The 12228-nt window shown below is 48.3% G+C and overlaps 1 protein-coding gene across 1 annotated transcript in view; it reads left to right on the top strand.

Annotated features, from left to right (window-relative positions):
• LOC137522080 (complement factor H-like) overlaps positions 1 to 12228 on the top strand; it is a 485888-nt gene that overhangs the window by 357584 nt on the left and 116076 nt on the right. The window contains exon 9 of the mRNA XM_068242107.1: positions 2734 to 2916. Within this exon, the coding sequence (XP_068098208.1) occupies positions 2734 to 2916 (183 nt within the window). The remainder of the gene's footprint in view (positions 1 to 2733; positions 2917 to 12228) is intronic.

The raw sequence follows: 12228 nt of genomic DNA, 5'->3' as shown, positions 1-12228 counted from the left end.
TTATCTTTTACAAGCTGGATAAATCCTCCTCTGAGCTGGCTGGGCTTTCACATACTGATGAATTACATACAGGCAGAGCTGTCTGCACTCTGCAGTAAGAAACAGCCTGACACTTCAGTGGAAGATGGCTGCAGGGGGAAAGAAACACACAAATAATCTCTTGAGATTCAAAAGGAAGGGTGTATACAGCCTGCTTGTGTATGAATGTATTTTCTATGTGTGGACATACTGTACATCAACCTACTTCTTGTTTTGGTGGCCATTTTGTTTGTTTATAAACAAACTTTTTAAAACTGTTTTTAACCACTTTTAATGCGGCGGGGAGCAGCGAAATTGTGACAGAGGGTAATAGGAGATGTCCCCTAACGCACTGGTATGTTTACTTTTGTGCGATTTTAACAATACAGATTCTCTTTAAAATAAACATACAGTATGAAGCAAAACCTACCCTCACACATCACAATGACTTGCTGTGTGATATCTTGGAATTACTCCCCATGGCATGTGCAAAAAGAGCACTCTTTTCATATACACATAATTTCTGATTAATTGAAAAGATTTCTCTTTCTCTTAATTTTTACTTCCAATACAGTTTTTTGGTTTTATTCAGTCTTTTTTTCTATGGATTGTTCCATCGAATACAAATACATACGAATACATTGGTTCAATGAATCAAACGTTTCCATTTAGGCGAAAATTGTTACGTTGAAAAAATTCAAATAATGTACTGTGTGTGGCCACCTTATTCCTAATCTTGCAGAAAGTCTGTGTTTGTAAAGGGGGGGGGGGGGATTTGGGGCAGGAAGGGGGGGGGTGACAGTATTTTACAATTGAAATAGTTCCTAAAAGTTGGTGAAAAGGCACTATCAAAATTATTTTGGGTATTTTCTTGCTTGCTGGGGGTTTAAAGGGAATTTTATGAAAAGGTTTGAAATTATCTAGAAGTCACTAGATGAGCCACTTCTTTTCCACAATAGTACTTTATGAACTTGCTGGCTGTGATGGTCACATATCAAACAAACTAAAATGATACCACCAACCTGCTTTCACCACTTGAGGCCCGTAGTGTTAAACCCCCCTAAAGACCCGCCTGTTTTTTCCCTAATTGGCCACTGCAGCTTTAAGGCCAAGCTGCAGGACCGCACAACACAGCACATGAGTACCCCCCCCCCCTTTTCCCCCCACCAACAGAGCTCTCTGTTGGTGGGGTAGGATCGCTCCACATTTGTTTAATATTTTTTTTATATAAATATTTTTTTCCTTTTTTTTTTATAAAAATAGTCTTTTATTTATTTATTTATTTTCCCTGTTTCCCTGCTCCCTCCCTCCGCCCCCCCCGCCAGCCAATATTCCATCAATTATTCAGACATACTGTATGTGTATACAGAAGGAAATCCCAGGACCCCCTGGTAGGTGGGAGATCAGGGATGGTGGCACCGAACAACTAACAGCCGTTTCGCATAGAGATGGTGCTTGGTGACAGTAGGGACAGTACAGTAACTATTTATGTATTTTTTTTAATTGTCATTTTTTTATGCAAAAAATGTATTTGGGTACTATAGGAAAGTGTGGGAGGGAAGGAGTTAATTTTAAATGTAACTGTGAGTCTTTTTATTAAAGAGGAGCTGTTAGGTATAGGGTCTCAGAGAAAAAAACACATATATCAGTAGCTAAATATTGGCTGTACTTACATTACATATGCATTTTACTGTCCACGTTTGGATTTCACAGAATTTTTATATAGTATTTGCAGAGATTGATGCTCCTGACAGCTCATGGCAGGTTCCATGTTTGACTGTCTTGTATGAAACCAATTGTGATGTAATATCCTCCCTTACCCTGCTTCCTGATGATTTGACTCACAAAAAAGATCCGGATCAAAGATCCTAATAGTTCATGATCCGGACAACACTACTGTGCAGTGAATATTAATTAGCCATGTGGCTGGCTAGGAACAATAGCGGACTCATGCAGTATACTCTAACGGAACATGTGTCCTGTGAACAGCACATTGATTTTTCAGTGCTGTGAGCTGGGCTGCAAGATACAAGCTGCTGTAACATGAGCCTTTAACTTCTCACTGTGAAAGCAGCCTTAGGGCGGGATAGGGAAATGAAGGGGAGGACCAAGGGAGTGCAGTAGGGAGAAGAAGCAGCCCCAGCATGCTTTGCAGTATCTGTTATGAGGCCTGCCAGCCTCCTTAGGAGCTTGGGAATAAAGAGGATTGCTATTCAGCAAAAATCAAAGTAAGAGAGATTTTTAACTTCAGTATTGCCTTTTTGGCTTCCTTCTAAACTGTTTAACACAGGAGAATAGAGGTTTAAATTAGCTTTTGCAGCCTGACAGTAACTCTTTAAAATAAATGTATGTAGGTGTAATTTTACTATTTTGCCACAAGATGTCCTCACATATTACTTTCCTGTGTGTAGTGTTAGTGTTGTTGGCCTGCCCACCAAGCCCTGTAATGTCTGTTGGTGAACAAAAAAAAAACACTTATCTTACACTTATCTTTTTTTTTTATGCATTTCATAGGGCCAGGGGTGGCTTTTGATGCTGCATCCAGGCGTGACTCCTGATGAGCAGTACATATTGGTAGTCTGCAAATCTTGGGGCTGTTTGTTGGTGGGTAGGATGCATTGACATCCAACCTGGTGATCACTGCTTGTTAAATCGGAACTACAGTTTCACAATAAAAATAAAAACTCATGTTTTCCTTTTCTGTTGTTTCCACAGAAATTTGTTCTCTTCCTTTAAACAAAGAATTCAGTGCATTCATTACCCGCACAGGTTATCCTACTTATGAAGGAGAAAACGTGCACTATCAGTGTTTCAATGGGTTTAAAACCGCAAGTGGGCAAAACCGTGGATATATTCAATGTCTTCCTGATGGAAAAGTTGATGGAGAAAAATGCATTAGTAAGTATAGTAAGTGTGTTTGTGTGCACGTGCATGTGAGTGCAAAAAAGAGAGATAATATGGGACAGTATTATTTTAAACTTTTGGTATAAGGTGCTAACATATTACACAGTGCTGTACAATAGTTATGGGAGACATTACAACATTAAACAATGTTACACAGGAACATTACAGTGTTAAACAAGTCCAGGAAGCACAACTTCTTTTTTTTTTTTTTTTTTAATAAAATAAAAATATTTATAGCCTCAGACGGCCAGCATTCCCTTGCCAGGCCCACTCCCCCAGGTTTGTCGCTAAGACCAGCCTGCTGCAGTGCTGGCACGTGCATACCTCCCTCCCTGGCCAGCCCGCCAGTTTATCTGTAGTTCCGGCCAAAGGAGGAAGAGCTGCAGGTGACGATGCTGAGCAGAGAATCATTGATGCTGCTGAGCTGAAGCTGAGGAGGATAAAGAGCTGATTGTAATGTGGCCTGACCATCGCTGCCTGGTGCCTGCTTGCCTGTAAGTATGAGGGGAGGGTGTTGGGAGGTCTGCTGCTGCTTCTGGCAATTGCAGAGAGCCAGTCTGATTGCTCAGGCAACACTTTTATTATTTTTAATAGATATGGCCCTTCGCTATGCTCACTAAGCCCTGCCCCAGCCGTGGGTAGCTCTGCCCCAGCCACAGGTAGCTCCGCCCTGGCTGCAGTTAGCTACGCCCACAATCCCAAGTAGCTCTTCCCTGACTGTGAATTGCTCTGCCCCTCATAGAACAAAGATGCTGGGTCTCTACCTGGATTTAAGGCTGGTTGGCCAATTTTATTGCAAGTGCCACAGTGCAGAGCACAACGTTTCGACCACAGAGGTCTTTCTCAATTGCTTACAGAACAAAAGTGCCACACCCTATTTAAAGAACATACAATTTGCATAAAACACACCCCTAGGGACGGGCACAAAACTTAAAGAGACAGTAGATACAACAGGTAATGCAAAATTGCTCATAGAAAACATTTCAAGCTATATGTTTCATTCATCCCATTAGGGGTCAAAGTTCCTAAAAAACGGATCCATCTGCATTCCCTTTGCAGTAGTAAGGTCTGCGGGTCAACACCTTCGATATCGAAAACCTTTTCCAGCACACACCATCTCAGATCACCGACTTTATGCTTGCATTGATGAGTAGCTCTGCCCATGTCAGGCTTTGCGTTCAGTACACTCCCCCCCCCCCCAGTGACCTCTCCCTCCTCCACTCCACTCCCAGCCACTCTTCCACCCCACCGGCGTGGGCCACCCTGCCAGCCATGAATGTGGGCCACCCTGCCACTTCACCAGCATGGCCCTCCAACCCCAATAGCATGGGCCATCCTCATGCTATGCCACCAGCATGGGCCACCCCTCTAGCCAGCAGCGTGGGCAGCCTTGCCACCCCACCAGTGTGGGCCACCCTTCCACCCCACCAGCCACCGGTGTGGGGCACCCCACCAGCCACCAGTGAGGCCCACCCTGCCACCGCACCAGCTACCAGTGTGGCCCACCTCGCTAGCCGCCCACCCACCACCAGCTTTTCCTGCCTCCTGCCTACCAGCCACTCCCACCCACTCACATGCATTTCCCACCCCATCAGCGATTCCCACCCACCACAGCAGAATTGCCCACCCACCACCAGCGTTTCTCCCACCCTACCAGCTTCCAGCATTTATCCCTTCCTCCCACCCACCCCACCAGCATCCAGTGTTTACCCCTTCCTCCCATCCACCCCACCTGCAACCAGCATTTACATACCTCCCAACTTTCTGAGATGGGAAAGAGGGACACTAAAGCTGCACCCATGACACGCCCCTAATCACGCCCTCAGCACACCCCTACTCATGCATACCATAAAGATGTCATGAGAAAAATACATTATTTTATAATACAAATCAAACTGGTCCTTTCTATCCTGGCTCATTTTCCTTCATATTAACATTTGGAAATATAATATATATATATATATATATATTAATATACAGAATGGGAATAAAATTTAAAATCATTTAAACAGATTTTCAATAGAAAAATACATATATTTCGACAGATCTGTACAGGAGTCCTGAACAAGGTACAAATGAGGAAGAAAGAGGGATTGTTTCTCCAAAAGAGGTACACTTCAGAGCTGTGAGGTAGAGCCATCTGAGAAAATCAGCCTGAAGTGCTTGCTGCCTGTGCTGCAAGGGTTAACTGACCCTGAAAAATGCTGTTGCTTATTCCCCAGAACAGAGATCACATAACATTTCTAAACAAGCATAGCGTTATGGAAGCCCCTGTCTTCCTGTGCTCCCCCACCCAGTAGTAGAAATTATGGAAGCCCCTGTCTTCCTGTGCTCCCCCCACCCAGCAGTAGAAGGGTAGACAACTGTGCAGGAGATTCTTTCTCTCACCTCTGCCGTTGATCTTCCTGTGCTTTGAGACCAGCAGCATCTTTCAACACACATCACCACGTGGAGAAGGAGGAGATGCCAGCCGCTAGGGGGAGCAGTGACTGAATAACGTACAGCAACATATGACTAGGTGATAGATGCAGAGATTCTGCTGCGTAATACTCTGGCGAGCAGGGGGAGATGAGCTGATAAAGTGGGACAAAGGGGGCAACGCAGGATGCGGGATCAGACCCCCCAAAATGGGAGAATCCCACAAAAATTAAGACTGTTGTACAGTATGCATTAATACTTTACTCCCTCCCACCTCACAAGCAACCAGTGTTTATACCTTATTTCCTTCCTCCCTTCCACCCCACCTGCACTCAGGTTTTATACTTTCCTCCCTACCACCCACCCACCCCACCTGCACCCAGTGGGGGGAACGTACATTTATATCTAAGGTAACATTTGTTGTTTTTCATATACGTGTAGTAATATGTGTATTTCACATGTCAGAGGCAAGGTTTTCTGCATGTCACATCTGTGGTAGCAGTGTCTGCATTTCACATCCATGCATTTGAAGTATGTGACGCAACAGTTTTTACATTTCACGCGTGGTTACGGTTTCTGCATTTGACATTTGGGGAAATGGTTTCTGCATTTTTCATGTGGCATAATGGTTGTTTTAATAGTTACATCTTGCTAGTACTGAGTTGGACCCCTTTTTGCTTTCATAACCAGGGACGGATCTAGACCAAGTTGCGCCTGGGGCAAAGTCAGGTTTTGGCGCCTAAAGGTCAGGTTTTAGGCACCAAAACCTGACCTTTAGGCACCTAAACTGCCATTCCCCATCCAAATTTTGCCACCTTTTTAAGAATTCTACAAACTGCGCCTGGGGCAAAAGACCCGCCTGCCCCCCCTAGATCCGTCCCTGTTCATAACTGCATTCATTCTTCATGACATTCCTCAGATTTTGGTCATAATGACAGCATCACATAGTTTCTGCAGATTTATCATCTGTAAATCCGTGCTGTGAGACCACCAGTGTTGATCGGATACCTCATTATCCTATTCGAGTTTGGTCGAATTCGGATAGTAAACTATCCAAATTCACTCGAAGTTCGATATTCGAGTCAATCGATTATCCGATTCGAACTCGGATATCCAACGTCACTATCAGAGTCTGTATTCGAGTAAAATATTCGAGCTGGCCTTAAATAGCTTTTAAAACTAGTATTGGAGGTCAATGATGCATGAAACCACCTTTTTTATGAAGAAAAACATCAAGTGATTATGTGGTGATGTAGTAGTTATAAAAAAGGTAGCAAAAATAGTAAATTAACTTCATGAAAAGTGTTTGCATGAGAAGGTGTGTCCAAAATGGTTGTAAGTTGGAAGTCTTCATTTACGTCGTCTTCATCTTCTTCTTCTATATCGTCTTCTTCTTCTTCTATATCTTCTTCTTTTTCTTCTTCTTCTACATCCTCTTCTACTCAAATCTTCTTCATCTTCTACTTCTTGTATCTTCTTCAATTATCTTTTTCTTCTTCTATATCTTCTTCTTCTTCTATATCTTCTTCTTCTTCTATATCTTCTTCTACTTCTTCTTCTTCTTCTTCTTCTATATCTTCTTCTTCTTCTTCTATATCTTCTTCATCTTCTTCTATATCTTCTTCATCTTCTCCTTCTATATCTTCTTCTTCTATATCTTCTTCTTCTTCTTCTTCTATATCTTCTTCATCTTCTTCTTCTATATCTTCTTCTTCTATATCTTCTTCTTCTTCTTCTTCTATATCTTCTTCATCTTCTTCTTCTATATCTTCTTCTTCTATATCTTCTTCTTCTTCTTCTTCTTCTTCTTCTTCTTCTTCTTCTTCTTCTTCTTCTTCTTCTTCTTCTTCTTCTTCTTCTTCTTCTTCTTCTTCTTCTTCTTCTTCTTCTTCTTCCTCTTCTTCTCTATCATTATATTATGTGTCTTGGTTTTCCTTTCTTTTGTAATATTTTTTTTTACTTCATTTGTGGAAATATTTTATTTTAATAACACCATAGTTATATTTGTGTTGATGGCATAATAGTACTACTGGCACATTGCAAGCCACAGCGCCTTTTTCTGTGTACCCTGGCGGTGGTAAAACACAGACATCAGCAGGGGGAGGAAGTAGTTGCAGCTATTGTAGTGTGGTAATAGCTGGTAGGAGAGTGGGTGGCAGCAGAAAATAGTTCTTCTTCTGTTCTCCCTGGCAGTGGTAGCAGCACACAGACAGCAGAAGCTCAATGCAGCTACAGGAGGAGGAGTAGTGTGTGTCAGGCAGTGTGATGTGACTGACATAATAGGCCCTGGTTCCTAGCGGTGGTACCAGGGCCGTAAATGAACATCATGAGGTTCCAGACAGCGGTCATGAAGCCCACATTGTGTCCAATGCACAATTGGGACAGCACAGTTTTCAACCCGGACAGCTCTAAAATAATTAATTTTTTTTTCAAAAGAATGCAGCTATTTGTGAGCGTAAATAGCTGGTGGCGCATGGGCAGCAGCACCTTGTAATGTGTTCCCTGGCAGTGGAGACACAGACAACAGAAGGAAATACAACAGCAGGCAGCGTGAGGAGGATGAGTGTGTGGCAGTGGCAGCAGGCAAGCGGGCAGCGAGACATAGCTGGTGGCGCATGGGCAGAGCACCTTTTAATGTGTTCCCTGGCAGTGGAGATACAGACAGCAGAAGGAAATACAACAGCAGGCAGCGTGAGGAGGATGAGTGTGTGGCAGACTGGCAGCAGGCAGGAGGGCAGGCAGCAAGACATAATAGGCCCTGGTTCCTAGCGGTGGTACCAGGGCTGTAAATGAACATCATGAGGTTCCAGACAGCGGTCGTGAAGCCCACATTGTGTTCAATACACAATTGGGACAGCACAGTTTTCAACCCGGACACCTCTAAAATAATTTTAAAAAAAATTTCAAAATAATGCAGCTATTTGTGAGCGTAAATAGCTCGTGGCGCATGGGCAGCAGCACCTTGTAATGTGTTCCCTGGCAGTAGAGACACAGACAACAGGAGGAAATACAACAGCAAGCAGCGTGAGGAGGATGAGTGTGTGGCAGTGGCAGCAGGCAGGCGGGCAGCGAGACATAGCTGGTGGCGCATGGGCAGCAGCACCTTTTAATGTGTTCCCGGCAGTGGAGACACAGACAGCAGGAGGAAATACAACAGCAGGCAGCGTGAGGAGGATGAGTGTGTGGCAGACAGGCAGCAGGCAGGAGGGCAGGTGGCAAGACATAATAGGCCCTGGTTCCTAGCGGTGGTACCAGGGCCGTAAATGAACACCATGAGGTTCCAGACAGCAGTCGTGAAGCCCACATTGTGTCCAATACACAATTGGGACAGCACAGTTTTTAACCCGGACACCTCTAAAATAATAACACAAAATTATTACATTTTTTTTCCAGAAATGCAGCTATTTTTGAGCGTAAATAGCTGGTGGCGCATGGGCAGCAGCACCTTTTAATGTGTTCCCTGGCAGTGGAGACACAGACAGCAGGAAGAAATACAGCAGCAGCAGCAGGTGTAATGTGTGTGTGGCTGTGTGCCACTTCATGTCCCCCTCTCGCCGACAACAGGGGCCAGGAATTTGCCTTCCACCCAAGCCTGGTTCATTTTGAGAAACGTCAGTCTGTCCACAGACTTGTGAGACAGACGAGATCGCTTCTCAGTGACGACTCCACCGGCTGCACTGAAGCAACGCTCTGACAGTACGCTGGAAGGGGGGAGCACTTCCAGGGCGTACTGCGCAAGCTCGCTCCAGATCGGCAGGTGCTTTACCCAATACTCCATGGGATCAACAGGGGCAACGCTGTCAAGCCCGCTGAAGGACCCCATGTAGTCAGCCACCATGCGGGTCAAGCGCTGTCTGTGACTGGAGAAGGATGCTGCTGCAGGCACCTCCTCTCTAGTCCCTGGCATCTCTACACTCATGTAGAGCTCGTTGGTCAGAGACAGCAGGTCTGTGGTGCGTGTGCGTTTGCTGCTGGTGGATGCAGGCACCTGCTGCTGCCTCTGTGCTGGCTGGACAGTGGGGGTGGATGGCTGAGGGAAGGCTTCCTCCAAGTGCTCAACAAGGGACAGCTGCAAATCCCTCATTTGTTGCGCACGGTCTCCTCCTGCAGGCAGGAACTGGCTGAACTTCCCCTTCAGACGTGGGTCCAGCATCATCCAGATCCAGATGTCCTCCCTCTGCTTCATCTGGATGAGCCTTGGGTCCTTGCACAGGCACCTCAGCATGTGCGCTGCCATTGGGAAGAGTCTGGCCACGTCTGCTGGCACATCATCGGCAGCCGACAGTGCTGTCCTCCTCATCCTCTGCCTCCTCCACCTCATCCCCTCTCCACCCCCGCACCAGTCCAGCTGCGCTCTGCTGCTCCCCCTCAGCAGCAGCAAGGTCAGGGACCTCCACCAACTCCAAGCCCTCCTCCTCAGAGGTGGCCTGTGAAGCTGCCTGCAGCTCCTGCTGGACCAAGTCTGCCGCTCCCTCTTCCAGCAGTGCATACAGGGCCCTGTCCAGCACACACACCAAGGGGACCCACTCGTAAACCATTGCATGGTCCCTGCTTACCATGTTGGTGGCCTGCAGGAAGGGTGCCAGCACTGAGCACACCTGCTGCATGTGCCCCCAGTCCTCCGTGGAGATGATGGACGGGAGGTTGGTGGCGGCACGCCCAGTTGCAGTGATGGCGGCAACTGTTGCTCGTGCAACGTACTGGCTGACAGCCTGCCTCTGTTCAACCAGACGCTCCAACATCGCCAGGGTGGAGTTCCAGCGAGTTGGAACATCGATCATGAGCCGGTGCTGTGGCAGGTGCAGCTCCTTCTGCACCTCTTCCAGGCTCGCTACGGCTGCAGCCGAGTGCCGGAAATGGCGCACAACCTTCCTTGCCACCTCCAGGAGTCGGTCCATCCCCTGGTAGGTCAGCAGGAACTTTTGGACTACCAGGTTCAGGACGTGCGCCAGGCAGGGGATGTGGGTCAGGTCTCCCCTGGTGATTGCAGCAACCAGGTTTGCCCCATTGTCGGACACCACCTCTCCAACTCTGAGGCCTCTGGGGGTCAGCCAATTCCTCTCCTGCTCTCGGAGTTTGGCCAGGACATGGTTCGCCGTCAGTTTGGTCTTCCCCAGGCTGACCAATTCCAGCAGCGCTTGGCAGTGGCGGGGCTTCACGCTGCTGCTGAGGCGGGGGTTTGGGCTGGTGTGCCGGAGGATGGAAGCGGATCAGAGGAACCTGCTGCAATTCCGCTGACCCTGCATGGTGGCACCACCCACTGCGTTGTTTCTGCTGCTCCTGCTCTGACAGTGCCCGATGCTGCTCCCCCCTCCTCACCCCCTTCCACCAAGCTGACCCAATGCGCAGTGAAGGACAGATAACGGCCTGTCCCAAACCGGCTGCTCCACGAGTCCATGGTGACGTGGACCCGTTGACCCACCGCGTGATCCAGCCCTCTCCCGACATTGGCCATCACAGAGCGGTGAAGTGCAGGGATGGCCGTGCGTGCAAAAAAATGTCGGCTGGGGATTGGCCAATCGGGGGCTGCACACATCAGGAGCGCACGCATGTCGCTCCCCTCCTGCACAAGGAAAATAAGGCAGGAGTTGGGAGCACATGTCCCGTGCCAGCAAGCCGTTCAGCTGACGCACGCGACAGCTGCTGGGAGGCAGAACCCTGACCACCCCCTGGAAGGTGTCGCTGAGCAGGGTCTGGCGACGCCTTTTGCTAGCACGGGAATCACTGGAGGAAGCAGAGGAGGCCACTGAGGACTGGCTGCCAGAACAGGCCTCAGTGTCGGCGGCAGGAGTTGCAGAGGGAGGAGGAGCAGTGCATTTCTGATGCACTCCTGCTGGTGCTGCTGGAGGAGGGCGGGTGGCTGCTGCCGACGGCTTCGCAGTGGTGGCGGGTCTGCCACTGCCACTGCCAGCTTCCTTCAACTTCATGAACTCCTCATGCTCATGAAAGTGTTTCCCTGCCAGATGGTTCACCAGAGAGGTGGTGCCGTACGCAGAGGGCTCCTTCCCTCTGCTGAGCTGCTGGCAGCACTGGTTGCAGGTGGCATACTTGCAATCCACATATGGCAGGGTGAAAAAATTCCAAATTGGGGAGGTGAAGTTTCCCCTTCGGCTCGAAGGTGCTGCTGCCACTGGTCTCCCTGTGGTGGTTGGGGGGGGGGGGGGTTCTTGGTGCTGCTGGTGGCACTGGCAGAACTCTCTGCCACAGCACGCTGTGTGGCCTGCATACCACGCTCACTTCTGATCCTGCCTATGTCTGCGATGCTGATCCTTCTAGCAAGGCCCGCAGACGCATCCTCCTCCTCCTCCTCAGAGCTGATGACATCCCCAGGATCTGCCACCCAGTCTCTGTCCTTCACCCTGTCATCATCATCCTCCCCCTCCGCAAACATGTCCTGCTGGGATGACCCCACAAACTCCCCTTCTGCATGCATGGGCTGATGAACACTGACCACTGTCTGACTGTCCAAAGCATCATCCCCCAAAGTGCCCATCAGCATTTCTTCCTTCTTCAATTCTGCCGCAACAGCACTCCATAGCCCCGCTGTGCTTGGTGATAAGAAGGTGCTGAGTGACAGGGTGCTGGTGTTGCCCGCTGGGGCTGGAGAACTGCACTCCTCCTCCTCCCCAGGCAGTGCTGGGCGGCTGCTGCTGCTCTTCGACCAGGAGTGGTGACGGGGGTGGAGGACTCTGTTCCAGAGCTAATGGTGGCCTGCTCATCCACCATCAGTTCCACCACAGAGTCTGCGTCCTTCTCCTCAATAGGACGGCTAAGACCTGGCGGTGGGAGGAACATCTGCGCCACACGCTGCTGTGTCTCTGCAGCATGACTCCCAGCTGTTGGGCGGCCAGGGCGTCCACTGCCAGTGGCTAATGGCGGAATAGCCAC

This window comes from Hyperolius riggenbachi, chromosome 6, assembly GCF_040937935.1.
Source record: "Hyperolius riggenbachi isolate aHypRig1 chromosome 6, aHypRig1.pri, whole genome shotgun sequence".
Classification (NCBI taxonomy): domain Eukaryota; kingdom Metazoa; phylum Chordata; class Amphibia; order Anura; family Hyperoliidae; genus Hyperolius; species Hyperolius riggenbachi.
Note: the sequence above shows the minus strand (reverse complement) of the source record. Positions and strands in the feature narration are given on the sequence as shown.